The sequence below is a fragment of the Protomyctophum bolini genome (genome assembly GCF_963924005.1).
Source record: "Protomyctophum bolini genome assembly, chromosome: 10".
Lineage (NCBI taxonomy): Eukaryota > Metazoa > Chordata > Actinopteri > Myctophiformes > Myctophidae > Protomyctophum > Protomyctophum bolini.
In genome coordinates, this window is record NC_137871.1 from 28,666,983 (window position 1) to 28,690,574 (window position 23,592).

A 23,592-nucleotide genomic window follows, 5' to 3' on the forward strand; every position below is an offset into this window, starting at 1 on the left:
TGTCCTTGTCATGCCTGTCAAGGCCCTTGATATGTGCAGTATTGGGAAGAAATATGACAGCCAAGTCATAGTCCTCAACTTTAATAGTAGTAATACATTATCCCATTTCACTTGCAGCATTTCTGAACAATCCATAACTGTCATAGTTGATAGTTTTACAGCGCCAGATTTGAGTAGTTCACCGCCAAGGTTATTATAGTTAATTCATTAAATAATTAGAAATATCCGTAAATTAAGAAAAATGTTCTCTGTAATTTTACATTGTTTTACATTGTCTTTATCACACAATATACAGTAGTTTCATTTTGACTTATTGTGATCTGAACTAGACACCTGTAAAGCAGGTGTGCAGCTTTTATCTAATGAAAAATGCAAAATTACAATAACTTTACCGTGTCCACCGCCACCCACTATACGAATGGCACTTTGTAGTGGGCAAGGAGTGGATCGCATTCTAGTGTTATAGGTGAGTGTGGAGAAGGGTGCCGGGCACCTTGTTGCGTGCACAAAACGGCGCGCGCACACACACACACACACACACACACACACACACACACACACACACACACACACACTGTGTTCCGCCCACCTCGCACACATAACGTGTCCTATAGAACAATCGTCAGCATTGAGTGGGCATCATATTTTGGGTTTGTCTCTTAACCCATTTAGACCTGAGGACGATTCTACAAAATCTTCTAAATCCTGAGAATTTTCTATATCAGTCGTTTTCATTGACATTTTCATGTCAAGGACCCCAAAAAGTATATGTATGTAATTGGCCTCTGACCCCCATCTCAAAATATGTTGTTCCATGCAGGGACCGCCAGAAGCAAAGATTTGAGTTCAAAATGTTCGCTCTGAAAGAATATATATTCGAAATTTGCGCCACATTTTCACGATTTTTCTAAAATAGCAGACCCACAAGCTTGTAGATCTGCTATTTTTCTATAGCTAAAGTATAACATAACGCTTGAAACACCAAATGGTGTTCCCGCCCAAAATGAGTTAAGTGTTGCCCCTGCAGCGCTGTGCGTGCCTCTATAGCCTCTGGAGGTTTTGAGAGGGCTAATAATCACAGGTGCAATAATAGCTCTCCATGGAGAACAACAGCGGTGTCACTAAGTGTACTCACCCCACCTCACCACTCCACACAACCTGTAGTACAACCTCACATTAAAGGGCAATTATCTGTTCAAACACATTAGAGGCATGTGCATCTCTCTCTCTCTCTCTCTCTCTCTCTCTTTCTCTCTCTCTTCTCCCCCTCTCTGATCTGTCCCACCTATGTTTCTGTTGGTTAGCTTTGTTTTAGAAGCTGTGCTGCTTCCTGGAGGTCGTGGTGGGGTGGGGAAGGGTACACAAAGATGGCCGATGCACACCTCAAAGGTTAAGCGACAGACAGGAAGGTCCAAATGGGATCTTTGATATCAAATCAAAAGAAAGAGGTCCCGCACACTGTCTGAAACTGCTCTTTATTAAATTGACCTTCATCAGGACAAACTGATGAAACGTCGATTTAATAAAGAGCATCCTTTTTGTAATTTCCAGACTATTTCTTTGATTTGATATCCAAGATCCCTTTCAGAACGGGAGAGGTAAATGAAAAGGGTGCATGGTATGTATAGTCCATACTGTTTATTATGGCGTATTCTGGTGCCTAATTTCACTCATAGGAAGGTGTTCATACTAGCATGGCGTCCTGGATAGATTGTGAGCTGTTGTGAACTGTGACACAATTAACTTTTTCCTTGTTTGTTAATCCTAAAACGGTTTGATCTTCCCAATTGACTTATTTCATTATCTCTGTCTCTCTCTTCTCATATTGCCAAAACAGTAATGGCATACTGTATGATAGAAAATAATAGGCTATACAGTAGGCTATACTGTATACACAATGATGCAATAACAAACGGTACATACATGGTAACAATAAGCAGACATCTTACTGCAATGCTGTATGTACTGTATATAAACAAGTCACCCACTGTCCCTCAGTTTGTGTCATGCTACCAACCTTGAACACTCACCTAATAAGAGTCTCTATATAAATCTCTCTTAATAAATCTCTCGTGCACACACACACACACACACACACACACACACACACACACACACACACACACACACACACACACACACCCCTATCTCCAGTGAGAGGCACTGTTTGAGTGGCAGAGCAGTGGAATGGCAGCCTCTGATTGTGGTGATAATGGAATCCTCGTGTCATTGCAGATAGTGCCTCAGGAAATGGCAGAGAATTGCTTCTGGATCAAAGTCAAGGAGGAGAAGTTTGAGAATCCTGACCTTTTTGCCCAGCTCTCCCTGAGCTTCTCGTCGCGGAGCAAAGGTAAGGGGGCCCTCATGTCTCCCCTCTACTTCCTTAATTAATACACGCGCACATACACACACACACATGCTTCATTTTACCACCTGCCAGGCCGCTTTCATCTCCTGACACTTTCAAGAACCCGTTTGACTCAGTGAAATGTTAATTATCTTTAATAGGTGCACATTTTTGCTCCGCCTTTGAACCCACCGTCCCTGGACGTGCTGGTCTTGTTTCTGCCAATTAGAGGGAGACACCGACGCTGTTGCTATTGTTGTTGGGTATTTATGTGTTGTCAGCGAGGATGCTGGGAAATACAACATGGCTTGACATTTTGTGTTTGTTCTGTGTGCGTGTGTGTGTGTGTGTGTACATACGAGTCAGCTGAGGACAGACATGGTTTGCTCGCTGCCTTTTCCAGTCCAGTAGGCCAGTTCCCCGTTGGAGGCGTCGATGCGTGGGGGGGGGGGGGGGGTTGGAGGGAACGTGGTGGCGAGGAGTGAGGGGTTGAGAGGCTTCTCTTCCATGGAAGCTCTGGGAGTTCTCTCAGTCTCCGACAGTTTGTTTCTCAGACACACAACCAGGGCTACCTAACTTGCTGATGAATAACACAAGCATTCTGGTGCGAGTTTGCCTTTTGGGGCGGAAGAGCTGTTGCACACGCAGCGGGGGGGTGTGGGGGATTGTTGATGTATTCCTCCCACGACAATTTGAGTGTTTTCCACCATCTACTGACAGCGTATAGCCTCTAATTCTAGCAGCAATGGGGAAGGCCGGGGGTGGGGGGGGGGGGGTCAGAGTCCTGTCAAGCCACACAGCTACAGCACAGTCAAAATCTCAAGCTCAAGTCAGAGTGTGTCTGGTTTCAGCTACCCAGGAGAAGCCCCTGACTTTTCCCATATCCCCACCGTCTGTTTGGACACCAGTCAGCCCGCGAGCAGCCTCTCTCTCTCTCCCCCACCACAGCCCCCAGGACCGCAAAACAACACTCATCTATTCTCTCTCTCTCTCTCTCTCTCTCTCTCTCTCTACGCCGCGAAAATAAACAGCAATTTTGCAGCGGCAGCCTTGAGGTGATTTGTCGACGTAATACAGATGGAGCAGGATGTGAGAAAGGATGTTGCTGGGCTTAATGAAGCGGTCGGGATAGGCCTGGGAGTCATGTCACACTTTGCTCTCCTCCACCGCTTTAATAACTTCACCATGACACCTCTGGAGGTACCACACGCCAGAAACAAACAAAAAACTCTTTAATTAAGCACTTTAGACCCGCTGTCCCTATTGTGGGCGTGTGGTTATAGGCGGAAACGTAGCATGACACATTGTGAGCCTGAAGGCTATTTTTGCCATCGACACCATACTAAAATGAAGTATAAAATAAGGCTTACAGTAAGTGGTTAAATAGTTGATTAAATGTGAAATCTAGATGAATATATTATGTGTTCTATGGAATGCTTATAGGCCAACGATTCCTTTTCTTCCCCGTTACATATACTGTAGCTGCTAATTAAAACCCCAGCTTCAGATGGCTGATGCTGTTCATTATGTGTTCACTGCAAACAGTAATTAACGCTATCTGTCCGTTGATGCTTCAAACTGCTCTGCAGTCCTCTCATTCTAAAAATACACAATATATACTGTATATTTAGTATACTGTATATACAGTGAGTGTAGTGTATGTTGTGTGTGTGCATGTGTGCGTGCAACAGTCCGATTGAGAAACCAGGCAGTCGGATTGAAAAAGAGTGCTCGTTTTCTTTGAGTTCACCTTCCCTCACTCCGCCGTCAAACTAAGAAATGGCCTCTGAGGTAACAAGAACAGGGGGGGACAATGACTTACGATTCTGTCCTTATCGGTGCATAACTCGGACGGTGCTGAGTCGACTGAAGGACACTTTGCAACGCTCGACACGGCGACTCGCTCGCTTTAGCCTCAAGTCACATTTGGGCAGCGCAACTCTGACTAGTTTTCTAATTGTACTCTGACGTGTGCGTGCACGTGTGCGTGTGTGTGTGTGTGTGTGTGTGTGCGTGCGTGTGCGTGTCTTTGTTTGTACTGTGTAGAGACAGAAGTTCAACTCATATCTACATTTCCATAGATGTCTGAATTCATATTCTCATCCATTAAAAGAAATAAAGCAGAGAGTTCTATTGATAGTCCACCTCCCCGCTGGCGGGCAGGGGTAGGTTTCCCCCTGGGAATTACATTGGCTGGATTCCTATCAATTACCCCCCCGGCCTCTTCACTGAATCAGCGCTTTCCCCCCTCTAACAGGACATGATTTGCTCATGAATGAAAAATGCTGTTTAATGTTTGATAACTAAAACTCTCCTTTCCAACCCTTTTATTTCGCTGCTGGAGTTAAAAGTCGATGGGAAGGTCTTTGATGTACGTAGGTGGCATTTGCAGAAAGAAAATACAACTCCCCCCCCCCCCCCTCCCCCCACCCCCTCCGCAACACCACCACCGTTTATTTTACACAATTCTTCCTGTAAAAGAGGCGTTTAAACACATATCATCTGGATGTACCTTGATTTTAACCATGTACGCCCTACAGTATGTAGTTATTTAGCAAAAATTAGCAGATCTACAAGCTCACAACACCTCACAAATCAACGTGTTGTGAGCTGGTCAATATCATTATTATTTTCTCAGATCGTTGGACAGCTATCTGTTGACGTTCTGCATATCGTCTCTTATCAGGTGGAAACCTCATCTGTCCAAAACTGTTACTTCTTCAGGATTCAATTGATCTACAACGGTGTTCTGCCCCCGCACCGTGTTTCAAACTTATGGATCTTCTACTTGGTATGCTTTTGTGTGACGCAGTAGTATGGTCAAGTAGGGTGTTAATTTACTGAAAAACACGAAAAATGTTAGAATATGAAAATAAAAGGTTTGCGACAACAACAATATTCATCAGAAACCAAGTGGATGGTATTGGTGTCTCTGAGAGAGAGAGAGAGAAAGACAGGGGGAGAGAGAGGGAGGGGAAGGAGCGAGCTGGCTCTGGTCTCATGCAGTATGTGGTCTATAGACACAGGCCATAAATCCTTTGTGCTGATCTGACATAAGAGTCACATTTAGAATGCTCTTTCATTTGTCTTCAAAATTGGCACGTTTATTTTTATTTTGGCATGGCATTGTTTTGGCCCGTGTTTGAAGTGATGTTTGTGCCTCATTTTTGTCCAGCAGCCCTCCCCCCTGATATTTATTAAGCACACTCTTGGGGGACCAGCTAGTCCGTGTATGGTGAACTGATGAAAGATGAGGCAAGCAGGTGTAAGTGTCTCCCCCGAAGAGCTGTCCGTTCCCTGTGAATCATACTTGTTACAATCGAGTAAAAAATAAATTACAGGCCTGGGCCATGGCTCAGCGGTCCAGGCACCTTGGCTGGTAATCCAGTCTGCCAGTGTGCCGCGGGTTCGACTCCCGATCCCGACGGCCTTTACTGCATGTCTTCCCCCCATCTCTCTCCCCATTTCAGCCTACTGTCTGTCCCTCCATAAAAATAAAATAAAGGCGAAAGCCACAAAAAAACGAACATACATGAATTATAGAAAGAAAGTAATGTTTTGGCGGAGCCCGTGCGTCAGCACCACAGTCTATGGTCAGCACCCACACTTTACATGCTTATTGCACTCAGAGGCCTTGGAAACAACTGAGACTACAAGGCTGTCATCTCCCTTGCTGATTTCATGAGTCCCATCATTTAATTAGTTTTTACCAAGAATAGGAAATGATAATCAACAGAGATTTCCACCCTGCTTCCATCCTCTCTTAAGATAATTTATGTTATTCATATAATCTACATTTGGTTATTCATACGATATTGTCTTGGATGGTTCTTTGCCCTGAGTGTACGACTGTAGGTGTGGAAAAAGCACCAGGGGAACTTTGTTTCTTTTATCTTGGAGGTATATTGTAAGAAGAAGAAGTACTGTCATTGAGCTAATCTATTGGCATCTATTGACCGCACAATGGTCAATAGATCAATGCAAGTTGGCATGTCTGTTAATGCAATTTCTGGTCTAATGAAGTTACAGTATGCGAACAAACGCAGAAAATATCCAGTTTGTCGTTATTTTTTTGCATTGGTTGTATATTTGATTTCCTAGCAGTCTTATTTACTAGTTTTATCTTCTTGGCACTTATTTTCTTGACTGCCAATCACTTTGACTGCTTGACCTGTTGTTGGTTGACTACTAGGGTTCATGTCCTGTTGTTGGTTGTCTACTAGGGTTCATGTCCTGTTGTTGGTTGACTACTGTAGGGTTCATGTCCTGTTGTTGGTTGACTACTGTAGGGTTCATGTCCTGTTGTTGGTTGACTACTGTAGGGTTCATGTCCTGTTGTTGGTTGACTACTAGGGTTCATGTCCTGTTGTTGGTTGTCTACTAGGGTTCATGTCCTGTTGTTGGTTGACTACTGTAGGGTTCATGTCCTGTTGTTGGTTGACTACTAGGGTTCATGTCCTGTTGTTGGTTGACTACTAGGGTTCATGTCCTGTTGTTGGTTGTCTACTAGGGTTCATGTCCTGTTGTTGGTTGACTACTGTAGGGTTCATGTCCTGTTGTTGGTTGACTACTGTAGGGTTCATGTCCTGTTGTTGGTTGACTACTGTAGGGTTCATGTCCTGTTGTTGGTTGACTACTGTAGGGTTCATGTCCTGTTGTTGGTTGACTACTGTAGGGTTCATGTCCTGTTGTTGGTTGACTACTGTAGGGTTCATGTCCTGTTGTTGGTTGACTACTAGGGTTCATGTCCTGTTGTTGGTTGTCTACTAGGGTTCATGTCCTGTTGTTGGTTGACTACTGTAGGGTTCATGTCCTGTTGTTGGTTGACTACTAGGGTTCATGTCCTGTTGTTGGTTGACTACTAGGGTTCATGTCCTGTTGTTGGTTGTCTACTAGGGTTCATGTCCTGTTGTTGGTTGACTACTGTAGGGTTCATGTCCTGTTGTTGGTTGACTACTGTAGGGTTCATGTCCTGTTGTTGGTTGACTACTGTAGGGTTCATGTCCTGTTGTTGGTTGACTACTAGGGTTCATGTCCTGTTGTTGGTTGACTACTAGGGTTCATGTCCTGTTGTTGGTTGACTACTAGGGTTCATGTCCTGTTGTTGGTTGTCTACTAGGGTTCATGTCCTGTTGTTGGTTGTCTACTGTAGGGTTCATGTCCTGTTGTTTGTTGACTACTGTAGGGTTCATGTCCTGTTGTTGGTGGACTACTAGGGTTCATGCCACTTACTCCGAACTTGCAGTTGTTAAGTTGGATAAGCGCGTCTGATGGTGAATGACTACATTACCGGTATAAATTGTATCTGACACTAAAATCAAGTGTATCATTATTTCTTATATATATACATATATATTGTTTTATATTGCCTTTTTCAGCTACTGACTTTCTACACAAACTGATATCGCCTTGTGTATATGTGGATGTGATATGTTCCCTCCATTTTTCATTCTTCCTTGCTGCTCTTCTTCTGACTGTTCTAGCGACAAGTGACAATGACAACAGTGACATCTGTCACTTTATTATTTCATGACTCTCAGGCCAGTAGGACGTTTGTTTTAAGATGGTCCATATTGTACTTCTGCTACCACTGTAGGTGTGTGTCTCTTCTCTGAGACAACAACCATCCCTGTGTTTCATACTTCCAGTTGCAGTAGAAACGTATTATTATTGTTGTTGTTTATGTTTACAATAAATTAACCACTTCTGAAGCTGTGTCTATAAAGGAGTAGTTAACCCAAAATATGACTTATTCTATATCAATCACACTGTACACCCCATGAAGCCTGGATAATCTTTTGTTTTTCTCGCTTTCCTAAGCCAATCATTTTGATGATCGGCGGAGTTATGACCATTGGCTGCACTAATAACTTTGGGGCAGGCCAGGCCTGTCTAGGGTTTGTCAAAACAGGTTCTGACTATATCGCATTTATTTAAGGTCGCATTTACTATGATATTATCCCTGATTTACTATTATTCCTGATGATGTCATTGTGATGTCACAAGACGAGACCTATGCCATAGTGATGTCACGAGACCTGGGCATATATGGGGGCTTTCCCCATGTAATGCAAGGAAGCTCTGAGATGGAAGTGAAGTGGTCACGTGACTGGGCTGCGCCATGACACTTTCATGGACACTTTCATGGGAGCCAAACTCACACTGGAAGTGAAATGAATACATGGCAGTGAATGGAGCCGGCTGGACCAGCTCATAACAAACATTATTAATGAACAATTGAGACCTTTTGTAAAGTAATCACTTCTGGAAAATAACAGAAGACATTATCACAGGTTGTTTTCTAATCACTTACTTTTCGATGTGCACAGAGTGCACAGTATATAATTTTATCTGAGGATCTAAACAGCAGCAGGTATCGTTTCTGGCTCCGAAGTATCGCGAGATTTGGCTGCCAGACAGGAAATGGTGGGAAGTCTCGCGATACTTGGTGCGTTCAGAAAGGTACTTTGTGCTCTTTAGATACCATACCTCTATAAAGATTACACAGTGTACACATTGAATAACAACACAGCAGACAATAATGTGTTACATGTCTTCTGTTATTTTCCAGAAGGTCTCAATTGTTCATAAATAATATTTGTTCATGAGCTGGTCACTGAGCTCTCATTGACTCCAGTGCATTCTGCCAAACTTCCGGGTAGTTTGGCTCCCATGAAAGTGTCCATGATAGTGTCATGGCGCAGCCCAGTCACGTGACCACTTCCCTTCCTTCTCAGAGCTTCCTTGATGTAATGGGATTGTGAGTGAGTCACGTGACATGACAACGACATGACAACTGACTGACTGGCGGGAAATGCACGATTTCACAGTAAATGCGACCTGCCGTCGCAATAATAACGGCATTGGATCCATTTGGAACACACAGACTGTAAAACCCTGTGCACTCGAACGGATCTGCCATCTCAGGTCTTCAGCAGAGTCAGGGGAAGGCCAGCACTCGTCTGACCCTAAGTGAGCTGCATCAGCTGGACCGGGGGCCTCCCACAGGTCATCCAGGCTCATCCCGATCCCTGTGTCCACACTCCGCGGCAGAGAGCCCTATTGCTCATCCCTCCCACGCAAACAAGAGAGCAGGCGCCTGGAGCCAAATTTATGCTCTGTTGCACAGCGGAACTGTGCGCAACCCAAAATAGCCGACCTATAAGCTCACAACACGTCGCTTCTGTGACACTGTGTGAGCTTGTAGGTCGAATTGTAACACCGGCCTGAGTTGACAGTTCCTCCGACCGCTCCCTCCCCTTTGCTGCATCCTCAGAAGCTTGCTCCCAAGTAACCCCTCTGTCTGTGTCAGACCTTGGCTCGGCACTGCTGGACCAAATTCAAGTCTCCCCGTGTGCATTTTATATTTGCTTACCTAAATGGCCCCTGCAGAACATTGTGTTGTTTCACTTTCTTCCCCCCCCCACACACACACACACACACTATTCTCTATTCTCTTTTCCTCTACTGTTTTCTGCTTTCGCTCGGCTGCATCATTCCTTTTGTTATTTCGCTTTTCCTTGAACTTGGCTTTATCCGTCTCTTTCCTTTTCCTTTTTTTTTGCTTTTCCCTCTCCTCCCATCAATTGGCTTTATCAATCTACGGGTTGTGCCTGTGTATGTACTCCGGGGGTCAAATCGTGTGTGTGTGTGTGTGTGTGTGTGTGTGTGTGTGTGTGTCTGTGTGTCTGTGTGTCTGTGTGTCTGTAGCCATGGCCTGCTGCATTTGAAAGGCAATTCCTTCAGCTCTAGCCCAGTGGTTCAATTTGAGACGTGATTGATGTTGGCATACTTCTCCCAAAATGTCTCCTGCGTATTGACAAAGGGCCAGCTCGTAATGATGACATGGTCCGACTCCTCAAGAGCTGTTTCTATAGCTTTTCAGCAAAAAAACAAGCAACAAAGTCAGCGAGTGGAAGTAACTTGGAAACAGACAACTTCAACTCCTAATGAAAACACTGATCTTAAATGAGCATTCAGTGATTTTGGTGATTTGGAAAAAAACCCGGTCCGCCCCGGTAACAAGATGTGCACATGCACGCACTATAGTGGGGAGGACACGCGACAGGCCAACAGCGCGCTCCCCGCTCGATCATGATTGGCGCAAGGTCCCTCTCTATCCTGATTGGATGAAGGCTGAGCCACCTAGCCAAAAACGAAACCTACGTTTTTAGGGGTTAACTGGGGACAGGGAGGAACTCCTTATATGGTCAGCACACTCTAGGGAGGATTATCACAACCAAACAAAAAAATAAGTGAAATCACTGAATATACCTTTAAGCCTGTCTGCCCGCAGTTTCCTATTTGACTAATCAGTCTGCCCAGGCATTGGCATTAAAATGGTCTTGTCACTTTAGAAATCAGAGCCATCTAATAGAAGAGTTGCGATATTGAGGGGGCAGAAAACAGCCCGGTCACGTGGTTCATGGCGAGCCCACTCCAATGCATTCCGTAAACTTCCGGTTGTCCGTATTTGAAGCCTTCAAATAGGGACAAACCAATAGAAGTATATGTACTCCATTGAAGGGCCATTGAAGGGCCATTGAAGCCGCCCCATGAAGTGAACAGAGTTTGCTCTGTTAGAAATGAAGTGACCGACCCCCAGTTTGAGAAGCACTGTCCTAGAGGCCATGCACACTTCAAGGTCTGAGAGTATAGCTGTCAGCCAGCCTGTTCTCTCTGGCAAGGGACCATCTGCAGCACTAAGGAAGATGTATGTAAATGATTGGCCTGTCAGACATGCCAACCAGGGGCTGAATTCTGTTCCTCTGAGCAGGGTCACTGGTCCCAACCCCTCCCAGCATACCTCTGTGCTAATGACACCCATGGCTTTGGTGTGTGTGTGTGTGTGTGTGTGTGTGTGTGTGTGTGTGTGTGTGTGTGTGTGTGTGTGTGTGTGTGTGTGTGTGTGTGTGTGTGTGTGTGTGTGTGTGTGTGTGTGTGTGTGTGTGTGTGTGTGTGTGTGTGTGTGTGTGTGTGAGAGTGTGTGCGCGCGTGCGTGTGTGTGTGTGTATGCGAGAGCAGAAAGATAGAGATGGGGTGAGCTACTGTATTGGCCGTATTATTAGTCAGAACTGCTCGGCTGAGGCAAATTGCTTCAAATCCCTATTGTAAATATCACTGATTTTATTTTTTTACTTTGTTTTTGAGACTCACCCCAGACAGTAGTACAATAGTATTCTGCGACTCTTCCAATGTTTGGAATATTTTAAATAAGTCCCTGCAGGTCATATGTTACAGTTGCTATTGTTCTTTTAATTAACAACCCAAGAGGCTAAGTTAAACTTAGCCGTGAATATAAACTCTCTTCTCACTTGTTGACGGGGTAGTTGTTGTGCTAAGTATATAGAGTGCTAATCAATTAAAATCAAATGAAACTTTATTTATATGGCACATATAACACTTTTTTGTGTTTTTTGTCCAAATCTGGGTGAAGATGATGGTTCTCTACAGCACACAGCCAATGCAACATGAGATTGTATGTAGATCTGCCGTTTTCGGAGTGTTTTACTTTTGGTACTTTGTAACGAAAAGGCCTTGTGCACTCCTACAAGGACAGGTGCGTCGGAGCCAGCAACCAAATGCGAATCATGAGAAGAAAAATCAGATACCTGATGAAGGTCGTTTAGACCGAAACGTTGTCATCTAATAAAACTACTACTCTATAAGTGAAGACAGTGTGCGGGACCCTTTTCTTCTCACTTTTGGTACTTTACATTACATTTTGATGCCGATACTTTTGTACTATTACCAACATTTTGAATACAGGGCCTGTACATTGCGGTATAGTTACTTTTACTTTATAAGTAACACATCTGAGTACATCTTCCACCACTGTGTGTGTGTGTGTGTGTGTGTGTGCACACCAGCAGCGCCTCAATCCCTGCTACAAAGCTGCAGCAGCGGGCCGATAATGACCCTGCCGCGGTGCCAGTAATGATGGAATCAGCAGGGGGGTTATCCGGCTGGGCGCCCCCACATACACACACACACCACCCCAATAACTCCCTTAATGACTGGTTAGGCCGGGACTGACCTCACACTGCCAGATCAAATGTTCCCTTGCCTGGTCAGCCGACCTCGCGTGACGCAAAAAATAAATAGAAAGTGACCAATGCGACCTCTGCCGATGCCTTAGCGCCCCATGCGGAGCATAACATAATGTTTAAAGGCTGTGGGTGCGCGTGCATGCGCGGCTTCGGGGTGAGGGACATGCGGTAATGACGACAGCCGCTCAAAGCGTTTTTAATCCGGAGATATGATGTATTAATTCACTAACAATATGTCTCGTTAATAGAAATCTTTGAAAGGCCTTGTTGCTCTTGGAAGACAAGCATCCCGAGACTGCCGTCAGAGCCTCGCTTCTCCTCCACTCACAATGTAATAAAGGCTTTTTGGCTAATGACTTTAAGCTCAGCTCAATACACTGGCACTCACTGCGGGATTGATCCATCAGTCTGTCTTGTATTAATAGCGGCGATGTGTGCTCTGCGGGTGATGAGCCTTTGATATATGCTGTGTTAAGACGTCCGGGGCTCTCTGGCTACATGGCTCGCCCTGTTTCCCTGGAGGACATCTGTCTGTTCATTACTGATGGCGTTTAACTGCCTCTCCTTTTCCTCAGCCTGCCATTGGTTCCCTCACTCCCGTCACTCCTTTCTTATCTCCTCGTGCTTCCCTCTCCTTGGACCTCTCTTTGACCATCTGGAGCTCAGACTGGCCAGCTTCACACACACACACACACACACACACACACACACACACACACACATCATGTGTGAACAAGTGTGAGTCAGCGCATGGACTCATGAGCGCTAAACATGCAAGCACTCGAGCAATTGCACAAGCAAGCAAGCACACACACACACACACACACACACACACACACACACACACACACAGGGTGTGTAACACTCATAACAGCCGTGCTCTTATTGAAACAAGATTGCATGTGTTTTTGGCACATGGAGTTCTGCATAAACCCACCTTATTGTCTGTGAAAAAAGAGGGCTGCTTCCCTCGGGATCATGTTTTGTTAACCCAAGAAGACCTTCGCTCTTTGTAGTAAATTAACGCATTCAGCATTTAAATGTCCATAATTTCCCGCAAGCCTGAGGATATTAGGCCCTTTTTACTCGGACAACAAAAGATGGAGCTCTCAGATAAAGCCGTTTTCCTCGTTTCAGAATGGGAGCCATTTTTTCTAATTGCTTGCGCAGGCAGGGGACATTTGTCTCAATAAAACACAAAGCACCCTGATGTGCACGTCTCCCTGTTTGAGGGGGCCAGCCCACTGTGCACGTCTCTCTGTTTGGGGTGGCCAGCCCACTGTGCACGTCTCCCTGTTTGAGGGGGCCAGCCCACTGTGCACGTCTCTCTGTTTGAGGGGCCCAGCCCACTGTGCACGTCTCCCTGTTTGAGGGGGCCAGCTCACTGTGCACGTCTCTCTGTTTGAGGGGGCCAGCTCACTGTGCACGTCTCTCTGTTTGAGGGGGCCAGCTCACTGTGCACGTCTCTCTGTTTGAGGGGGCCAGCCCACTGTGCACGTCTCTCTGTTTGAGGGGGCCAGCTCACTGTGCACGTCTCTCTGTTTGAGGGGGCCAGCTCACTGTGCACGTCTCTCTGTTTGAGGGGGCCAGCCCACTGTGCACGTCTCTCTGTTTGAGGGGCCCAGCCCACTGTGCACGTCTCCCTGTTTGAGGGGGCCAGCTCACTGTGCACGTCTCTCTGTTTGAGGGGGCCAGCTCACTGTGCACGTCTCTCTGTTTGAGGGGGCCAGCCCACTGTGCACGTCTCTCTGTTTGAGGGGGCCAGCTCACTGTGCACGTCTCTCTGTTTGAGGGGGCCAGCCCACTGTGCACGTCTCCCTGTTTGAGGGGGCCAGCTCACTGTGCACGTCTCTCTGTTTGAGGGGGCCAGCTCACTGTGCACGTCTCTCTGTTTGAGGGGGCCAGCCCACTGTGCACGTCTCTCTGTTTGAGGGGGCCAGCCCACTGTGCACGTCTCCCTGTTTGAGGGGGCCAGCTCACTGTGCACGTCTCTCTGTTTGAGGGGGCCAGCCCACTGTGCACGTCTCCCTGTTTGAGGGGGCCAGCCCACTGTGCACGTCTCCCTGTTTGAGGGGGCCAGCCCACTGTGCACGTCTCTCTGTTTGAGGGGCCCAGCCCACTGTGCACGTCTCTCTGTTTGAGGGGGCCAGCTCACTGTGCACGTCTCTCTGTTTGAGGGGGCCAGCCCACTGTGCACGTCTCTCTGTTTGAGGGGGCCAGCCCACTGTGCACGTCTCCCTGTTTGAGGGGGCCAGCCCACTGTGCACGTCTCCCTGTTTGAGGGGGCCAGCCCACTGTGCACGTCTCTCTGTTTGAGGGGGCCAGCCCACTGTGCACGTCTCTCTGTTTGAGGGGGCCAGCTCACTGTGCACGTCTCTCTGTTTGAGGGGGCCAGCCCACTGTGCACGTCTCTCTGTTTGAGGGGGCCAGCCCACTGTGCACGTCTCCCTGTTTGAGGGGGCCAGCCCACTGTGCACGTCTCTCTGTTTGAGGGGGCCAGCCCACTGTGCACGTCTCTCTGTTTGAGGGGCCCAGCCCACTGTGCACGTCTCTCTGTTTGAGGGGCCCAGCCCACTGTGCACGTCTCCCTGTTTGAGGGGGCCAGCCCACTGTGCACGTCTCCCTGTTTGAGGGGGCCAGCCCACTGTGCACGTCTCTCTGTTTGAGGGGGCCAGCCCACTGTGCACGTCTCTCTGTTTGAGGGGGCCAGCCCACTGTGCACGTCTCCCTGTTTGAGGGGGCCAGCCCACTGTGCACGTCTCTCTGTTTGAGGGGGCCAGCTCACTGTGCACGTCTCTCTGTTTGAGGGGGCCAGCCCACTGTGCACGTCTCTCTGTTTGAGGGGGCCAGCTCACTGTGCACGTCTCTCTGTTTGAGGGGGCCAGCTCACTGTGCACGTCTCTCTGTTTGAGGGGGCCAGCTCACTGTGCACGTCTCTCTGTTTGAGGGGGCCAGCTCACTGTGCACGTCTCTCTGTTTGAGGGGGCCAGCCCACTGTGCACGTCTCCCTGTTTGAGGGGTCCAGCTCACTGTGCACGTCTCTCTGTTTGAGGGGGCCAGCTCACTGTGCACGTCTCTCTGTTTGAGGGGGCCAGCCCACTGTGCACGTCTCTCTGTTTGAGGGGGCCAGCCCACTGTGCACGTCTCCCTGTTTGAGGGGTCCAGCTCACTGTGCACGTCTCTCTGTTTGAGGGGGCCAGCCCACTGTGCACGTCTCTCTGTTTGAGGGGGCCAGCCCACTGTGCACGTCTCCCTGTTTGAGGGGGCCAGCCCACTGTGCACGTCTCCCTGTTTGAGGGGGCCAGCCCACTGTGCACGTCTCCCTGTTTGAGGGGGCCAGCCCACTGTGCACGTCTCTCTGTTTGAGGGGCCCAGCCCACTGTGCACGTCTCTCTGTTTGAGGGGGCCAGCTCACTGTGCACGTCTCTCATGTTTGAGGGGGCCAGCCCACTGTGCACGTCTCTCTGTTTGAGGGGGCCAGCCCACTGTGCACGTCTCCCTGTTTGAGGGGGCCAGCTCACTGTGCACGTCTCTCTGTTTGAGGGGGCCAGCCCACTGTGCACGTCTCCCTGTTTGAGGGGGCCAGCCCACTGTGCACGTCTCCCTGTTTGAGGGGGCCAGCCCACTGTGCACGTCTCTCTGTTTGAGGGGCCCAGCCCACTGTGCACGTCTCTCTGTTTGAGGGGGCCAGCTCACTGTGCACGTCTCTCTGTTTGAGGGGGCCAGCCCACTGTGCACGTCTCTCTGTTTGAGGGGGCCAGCCCACTGTGCACGTCTCCCTGTTTGAGGGGGCCAGCCCACTGTGCACGTCTCCCTGTTTGAGGGGGCCAGCCCACTGTGCACGTCTCTCTGTTTGAGGGGGCCAGCCCACTGTGCACGTCTCTCTGTTTGAGGGGGCCAGCCCACTGTGCACGTCTCCCTGTTTGAGGGGGCCAGCTCACTGTGCACGTCTCTCTGTTTGAGGGGGCCAGCCCACTGTGCACGTCTCCCTGTTTGAGGGGGCCAGCCCACTGTGCACGTCTCTCTGTTTGAGGGGGCCAGCCCACTGTGCACGTCTCCCTGTTTGAGGGGGCCAGCCCACTGTGCACGTCTCTCTGTTTGAGGGGGCCAGCCCACTGTGCACGTCTCTCTGTTTGAGGGGGCCAGCCCACTGTGCACGTCTCAGGGTCAGCCCTTGTTCTTGCTCATCCCTGTGCCTTTTTAATATATCACATATGCATGGAAATTAGGCCCTTAAATATTAATGACATGTAATTGGTTTATTGTACATTAGTGGTACTATGGGGATGAGAGGGTTGGCGAGAGAGAGTTTACCTCTCATTCTTACTCCATATTGCCTAGCTGCGATATCCCACTGATTTTAATCTTCTCATCTCAAATGAGAACCATTTTAGCTGTAACTGCAGACCCGTAAGGATCCATTTGGATCCATTTGGATCCCCGGTGGTCCCTGGACCCGACGTTGAAAACCCAGTGATATTAGACAAGTCTAGACAAGACAGTTGCCATTCACTCATAATCACGTTGTTATTGTTGAATATCATAGCTTCTTGCACCATTGTGGCAGCAGAACTCTGCTTTTATTTATTTGTATTTTTTCTTTTTCCAAGCTCTGTAATTGGTTTGAGAATATTGTCGTTGCAAGAATCCATAACCTCACATTGTGTACCAGCACACATACTGACTATTGATAAGGTGAGGGGGAAAAAATCCGTCAAACTAGAGTACACCCTGCACTCCAGAATCCATTTCCATAAAGTTCACTCTTGACAGTCCTGTGAAGTAAGTCCTTCTCTTTCATCGTTAAATAGAATCTTAAAGTTGTTTGAATGGAGGGTGTGCACAGCATGTGCCACGTACTGTATTCCGCCGCCGTACGCAGGCTTGACATGTCAAAGTGTACATCCTCGCTTTGTTCATTATCGCTCCATTTGTCATTTTGATAACGTCCTCGTGAATAATAATCCTCAAGCCTCTCAGAATTATTCATATCATTGCAATAAGCCTCCCTGGGTGAAGAAGAAGGTGTTAGTATTTAAAACTACAGGATTCCTTTCACAGTCTGTCTCTCTGCATGCCTTGTATTGGTCCATGTGTTGAACTTGGGCATGTGTTGAACTTGGGCATGTGTTGAATTTGTGCATGTGTTGTATTCATGCGTGCGCTTATTCATCTAGGTGTATACTAGTCCTTATTGGCTGGGATCTTTGTTAGCTAGCATATCTCTTTAAGTCAATGATTCTCAACTTTATTTAATTTTATTCACGGACCACCTGATTTTATACGCATTAAGCCTATGTCCCCCATTTTATATACAAATACAAAAACCCCGGGACCCCAATCTACAATGTAAAATCCTTAGTCTATAAGAGTGTAGGCTATACATGGAACCAAAAAGACCCATTGCTGTGTGCTGTGTTGTCCTCCTGATTCACCTGCCACTGAGGAGCCCCCACCGGGAAGACGTAGGGCCTTCGTCCTACTTCTTCTGCCCATGTGCCGGTCCAACCTGTAGAATTACATGCAATAACCTTGTTCAGCCCTTATAGACCCGTAAGGGCCAGGCCACTTGGTCCTCCATGGTTCCTGGAGTGGACCGCACGGTGAGAACATTGACACTTGCCTTCAAGGGTGGGGCAGTTTCATGTACAGGAAAAGAACCCCAGCGGAGCCTCATTATCTCCCCTCGCACCCTTGATCCCCGATAACAACACATGGAGCATATCTAATCAACCTCCCAGGGAGTGTAGATATAATGGGGCACTTCACTGTGTGTGTCCACTGTGATAAGTGAAGGTACATTCATCTGTAATGGATCAACTTCTTCTTCTACTTCTTTCCCTTTCCTTTATCGAACACCGTCAATAGTCAAGGTGGACTGATGATAGATTATCAGAACTGAGTAAGTATACTAGAGGAATGAAGTGATTAATGTATGTTTCGTAATAATGATCAGAATCTACAAAGTAATTACCATAGTAACTAACATTTTCAAATAATTGCAATGTGGTAAAAGTACAATGCTCGCCTCTGAGATGACACCACTGCTATTCGGTTGCTTATTTATTAACTTGCTTATATATTATGTCCTAGTTTGTTTTATGCTTACAGTGTACAACAAAAACAATGTATACATTTAGCCTCAAGAAGCAGACAAGCCTTTACTACCACTCTGTTTTTCTCCTAGTTGCGCTTCCATAATGGCAGCCTTTACTCAACTCCATTCGCATTGATTCAATTACACTCTTGACACTGTATTAGAAACCGTTAGTCCTCTGTTTTCACTCTCTGTGCCGGGTATTAATTTCAGGGGCCGATAGCTTTTGTTCTACTTAAACCACGGCTGGTATTTAGTTTTTCCTCTGATAGGTCTTTAGACTCAGTTTGCTTTTCAAAGTGCTCCAGTTCAACCACATGGTCATGCTGCTGTTTACAGAAACCGGCGGTTGTAATTGCCAAATGTTGTACACTAGATTGTACACTTCTTCTCTTAAGTCCACCCTCGCCAAATTTGCATGGGATCACACCTGCTGTGCACTTTCAATTTCCATCCAAATAAAAAGAAAACCAAGTCCTCCCAGCACAAACCCTGACATGGAACTGGTCCGCCGAGTCAGGTGACTTGTTATCATGTTTAATTTATTTTTTAGCTTCTTCTTCTATTGGTTTTGAGCGCATAATTGCACAAGCGGGTGGCAGCAATCTGATCATGATCATCTGATTTTCTTTTTTTGGACCTAGTGTTCTCTGGTCGAGTTTGTGCTAGACGGAGGCCACATAAACAACCCGAGCACTATGTGGGTTCAGCCACGGTGAGACAGAATGAGTGAACAGACAGCAAAGGTTGAGGCTCGGCAGCATCCAGCGGAAATCTGTGAAGCACACTTTTCTTTCTTCCTTTTGGTTGAGATGAGGCGATCAGGCAGACTGGTTTGATTATTGGAATTGTATTCCAAAGGCTTCTAGGCATCAGGGCCAAAACACATTTTCTCTGCAAAGGGTTCACATCAAAACTTCTGTTTTGATTTGTTTGATATTCCCCCCCCCCCCCCCAAATATCCTCTTGACGTCTGTGAGAGTTACGCATGAGCAAAAAAGCGGCACACAACTCGCGGGCCTGGAGTTGTCGGGGAGAGTGGGAGAGATCTGCGGATCAGAGGGGGTAAGAGAGACCCGACGTCAGGAATGAGACATGGTGTTAGGGTTTTTCCAGGGCACATGCGATACAGAGAGGAGCGATGTTAAAGCCCCTCCGCCGGCTGTCTGGAAGACTGAGCACCGCGCCGTGGGGGGCCCACACACACACACACACACACACACACACACACACACACACACACACACACACACACACATACTCTCTCTCTCCATCACACTTTTTACAGTTCCTCTTGCTGCACAAGCCTTTAGTACTACTCGCCGCTTCCCTTACCCACTGCTCACTTATCGGCTTTATACGCCCCCGTCATCTGGCTTTTGTCTCTCCTACCTGCTCCTCTGCCATCTTTGATTCGTATATTCATTTCATCTGTGTGTCTCACGTTGTAGTGTGTCAATCTCTATTTCTCTGCATTATGCTCTCCTTTCTGCATTTCCACTCACGAAAACAGAAACTTGGATTATTCCAACTCAGCTGTACTCTTATTTTCCTGTGTTCCTCTTCCAATGAATACAACATAGCTTCTTATAGCAGGCCTCGTAGCCTAACAAAAATATATGCATTTTTTTCTTCTTTTTTTTTGCAATAGCCTTACATTTATTTATTTTCTTAACTTACCCTCTTTGTGTGAGTCTTTCACGTCTTCACCTTCATCACCGTTTAAAATTCTTGATATTTCCCACTGTCTAATGGCATTGGTGAACCGGACAAATTCCCCTGGAAAGGTGAAATGATTTAGATAAATGACAAGGCGTGCATGCATTTGGTTATATTGCTGTGCGACGGGCCTGGAGGTTCACTGTGCGTGAATTGCAGCATTTGCAGATTGTTTCTTCTGTTCTTTGTTCTCTTTGGTTTTCTTTCTTTTTTTATACCATGTTTTATTAAACACACTGGTGTTTGGCTGTGAATGTCGCTGCAGAACAAGCCTCGAGCAGCAGCGTGATGAATGTGCAGAGGCCCAAACAAGTCTGCTGTAAATGTGCACCATTATTTTAATGATGCTTTTGGCCTGTCGTTTGACTTTGGTCCAATCTATGGCTGTATAAACAAACAACAGAGAGCTGGCAAACCCCACGGGTGTTCAAACCCACAGTGAAGCTGTCACACCCTCCATGCGCCCACACGTACGCACACACGCACGTATAGTACCTCTGAAGGCACTGTTTCATCGTTCACATACTGTACACAAACATTTAGGCCGGCCTCTGTCACTGTGTATACGCTTACACACACACATGTACACGTAATGTAGGCCTACAACACATTTACACATGTACACATCGGGCAGACACCTTCCATTCCTTCCTATCTCCCACACACCTAGACACTGTAACACTGACCCCCCCACTACCTCATGCTAGCTGACAACCGACTGGTGACGAAGCCCTCGTGTGTCAATGTTCTGCTGGATAGAGAGCTTCCATCTCTGGCCACTGTTGCAGACTGTTAAGTAGGAGAGACCAAAAGACAGATTAGATTGACTGTGAAGATTTGCATGACAGTGTTTCGGTCATCTTTCCACCCCTCTCCCAGCCTGGCTCTGTCTGAGGGGGGGAGCTCATTATTAACCCATTTAGAACTGGGAACGATTCTACAAATGTCTTCTAAATTATGACAGTTTCTATGTCAGTGGTTCTCAATATTCCATGTCAAGGACCCCAGAATTATATGAAATTGGCTGCCGACCCTCATCTGAAAATAATGTTGTTCCAGGGACCCTCCAGATGCAAAGTTTTGAGTTAAAAATACTTGCTCTGAAAGAATATATTCAAAGACTTGCGTCACATTTTCACAAAAATAAAAAAATAGCAGACCTACGTACAAGCTCGAGTGCCGCGCTATGAGCTTGTAGATAAAGTATGACATAATGCTTAAAACACCATGGGGGTTCCCGCCCAAAATGGGTTAACCTCTTTGAGGCCACATGCATACCCTGCACTGTACCCTGCGAAGCACACCTCAAACGCACTGTGTAAGACAAATTAACCTTCGAGGACTGATACGCCTTGATTCAATTTTAATCACACTAAGCAGCGAAGCGAGCTGGAATTTTCATGTCCAAAGCAAAAGCGGGTGACATATTGCACTTTTTCATCTGCGCTCAGCCATTTTTGAAATGGAGCTCTTAGCTGGCTGAATAGCAATGTGAGGGATATTTCAGACCAATGCGTCTGATAGAAGAGTTTTCAGCACTCTTACTGTACGGTAGATACAGTGTTTCCCTTTTGTGGAAGTGAAACAGCATAGATCACTTTGGTCTTTATTTTATGCTTCCATCACCTTATAGCAAAGATTTACCAGGGGTGGTTGGCGGGGGTCATCCTGCATTATGGTTATGGAATTACTGTGCCCTTTTATTTTCTCTCATCTTTTTCCTGGAACTAAATATTTTGAGATGGAGGGTGTCCGCAGCCACATACAAGTTTCAGAACCACTGACATAGACATATAAGAAAATGTCTTCTAAATCCTCAGGCCTTGAAGGGTTAATAGTGTAAATCGGGGTTCCAGAGATAAATATTTTCATCAGCTGTGGGTCTGTGGCCTAATGCACATCAATCTGGGGGTTCTTGAAACGAAAAGGTTGAAATTCACAGAGTCATTGCATCAGAACAGCAGTGGAACCACACTTTTTAATTAGCCAGCCAGGTTTCTCTGTCTCGCTCTCTGCAGGTGGAAACCCTGCTCGCTGTACTGTAGGTCAGTCGGGTGAATTCACCCCACACTGTAATGTTTGAGTCAATTACTTGTGTGTGTGTGTGTGTGTGTGTGTGTGTGTGTGCGCTCGCGCTGGCGCCATGTGTGTGCTCTGCTCAGCCACATGAATCCTAACTCCATGTGATAGTAGACAAACATTTGGCAACAATGGGCAAAACAATCAGTGAAAATATCAAATGTACAAGCTTACGATGACATTTGGTGTATACAGAAAAAAGGAACGGGACCAAGTATAGGCCCCTGGGGGACCACGGTCAACAATGTATTTATGATTTTGAGTGGTTATGGGAACTTATTATTTCAACGGAGACCTAGAGAGAGAAGCAAATATGGCTGCTTCGGATATAATTCCCCGGCAGAGATCCGGTCATGAAGGAAGGAACCCGAACACTGAGGGGGAAACAGCCACTGTAACAGAGTGTGTTATAGTCCTCTCCCATCCTTTATTTAATTTGATTTAATCACACAACGTTAATACATTCATCAGTTTCCTGATGAAGCCCTCATCAATGGGCGAAACGTTGTTCTACAGTTGGAGTGTAGTATTATACTGTGGTCTGTGGGCAGATATTCCAGCAGACATTCCCTTAGTTTTTTCAATAACTGTGGGGATGTGCATATCCTCCCTCTTTCATAGTAAACATTCTTCTATTCCTTTTACTGTAATGGCTGTACTGGCAAGGCTAGTAGCCAGCAGCTACTACTGTATCTTTCTGTCTCTTACTCAAGTCAAGATTTCTTCATACTTATTTGATTTAATTTATATTATATAATTGAATAATCAGAATGTAATTGGAATATAAACTTAGGCGATTGTCAAATAGAAACACACACAATTGGCTGACGTATCTTAGAGAATGAAACAAACAGAACAGAAAAATATATACTGTATATAATAATTGCCAAATAATTTATAAATAAGTTTTAATGCAATGTAAAAGAAAATCACAAAGGAAGTTGCATGAAAACTATACTCTTACAAGTAAAATTTATTCAAAAAGTGACCTAATTTAATGCAATTAAATAAATCTAATGTTCTATTATATAATTGATACACACATAAAGAATACTGCATACACTGCATCTTTGCACATGCAGGAATAGAACTTGAAGAACACTTGCATAATGTACACGCACACACACACACACACGCACACACACACGCGCACGCACGCACACACACACACACACACACACACACCCACACCCACACACACACACACACACACACACACACACACACACACACACGCACACACGTGGCCAGGAGTTCCGTTTTGGGGCCATTCATTCCCCTTCTCCCGTCTTTAACCGGTT

General features: G+C 46.5%; 1 protein-coding gene across 5 annotated transcripts in view; it reads left to right on the plus strand.

Moving 5' to 3' along the window:
* The window catches only part of diaph2 (diaphanous-related formin 2), a 539,224-nt gene that overhangs the window by 201,940 nt on the left and 313,692 nt on the right, over positions 1–23,592 (plus strand). For all 5 annotated transcript variants that reach the window (XM_080774225.1, XM_080774228.1, XM_080774227.1 and 2 more), the window contains one exon: positions 2,236–2,350. In XM_080774225.1, the coding sequence (XP_080630351.1) occupies positions 2,236–2,350 (115 nt within the window). The remainder of the gene's footprint in view (positions 1–2,235; positions 2,351–23,592) is intronic.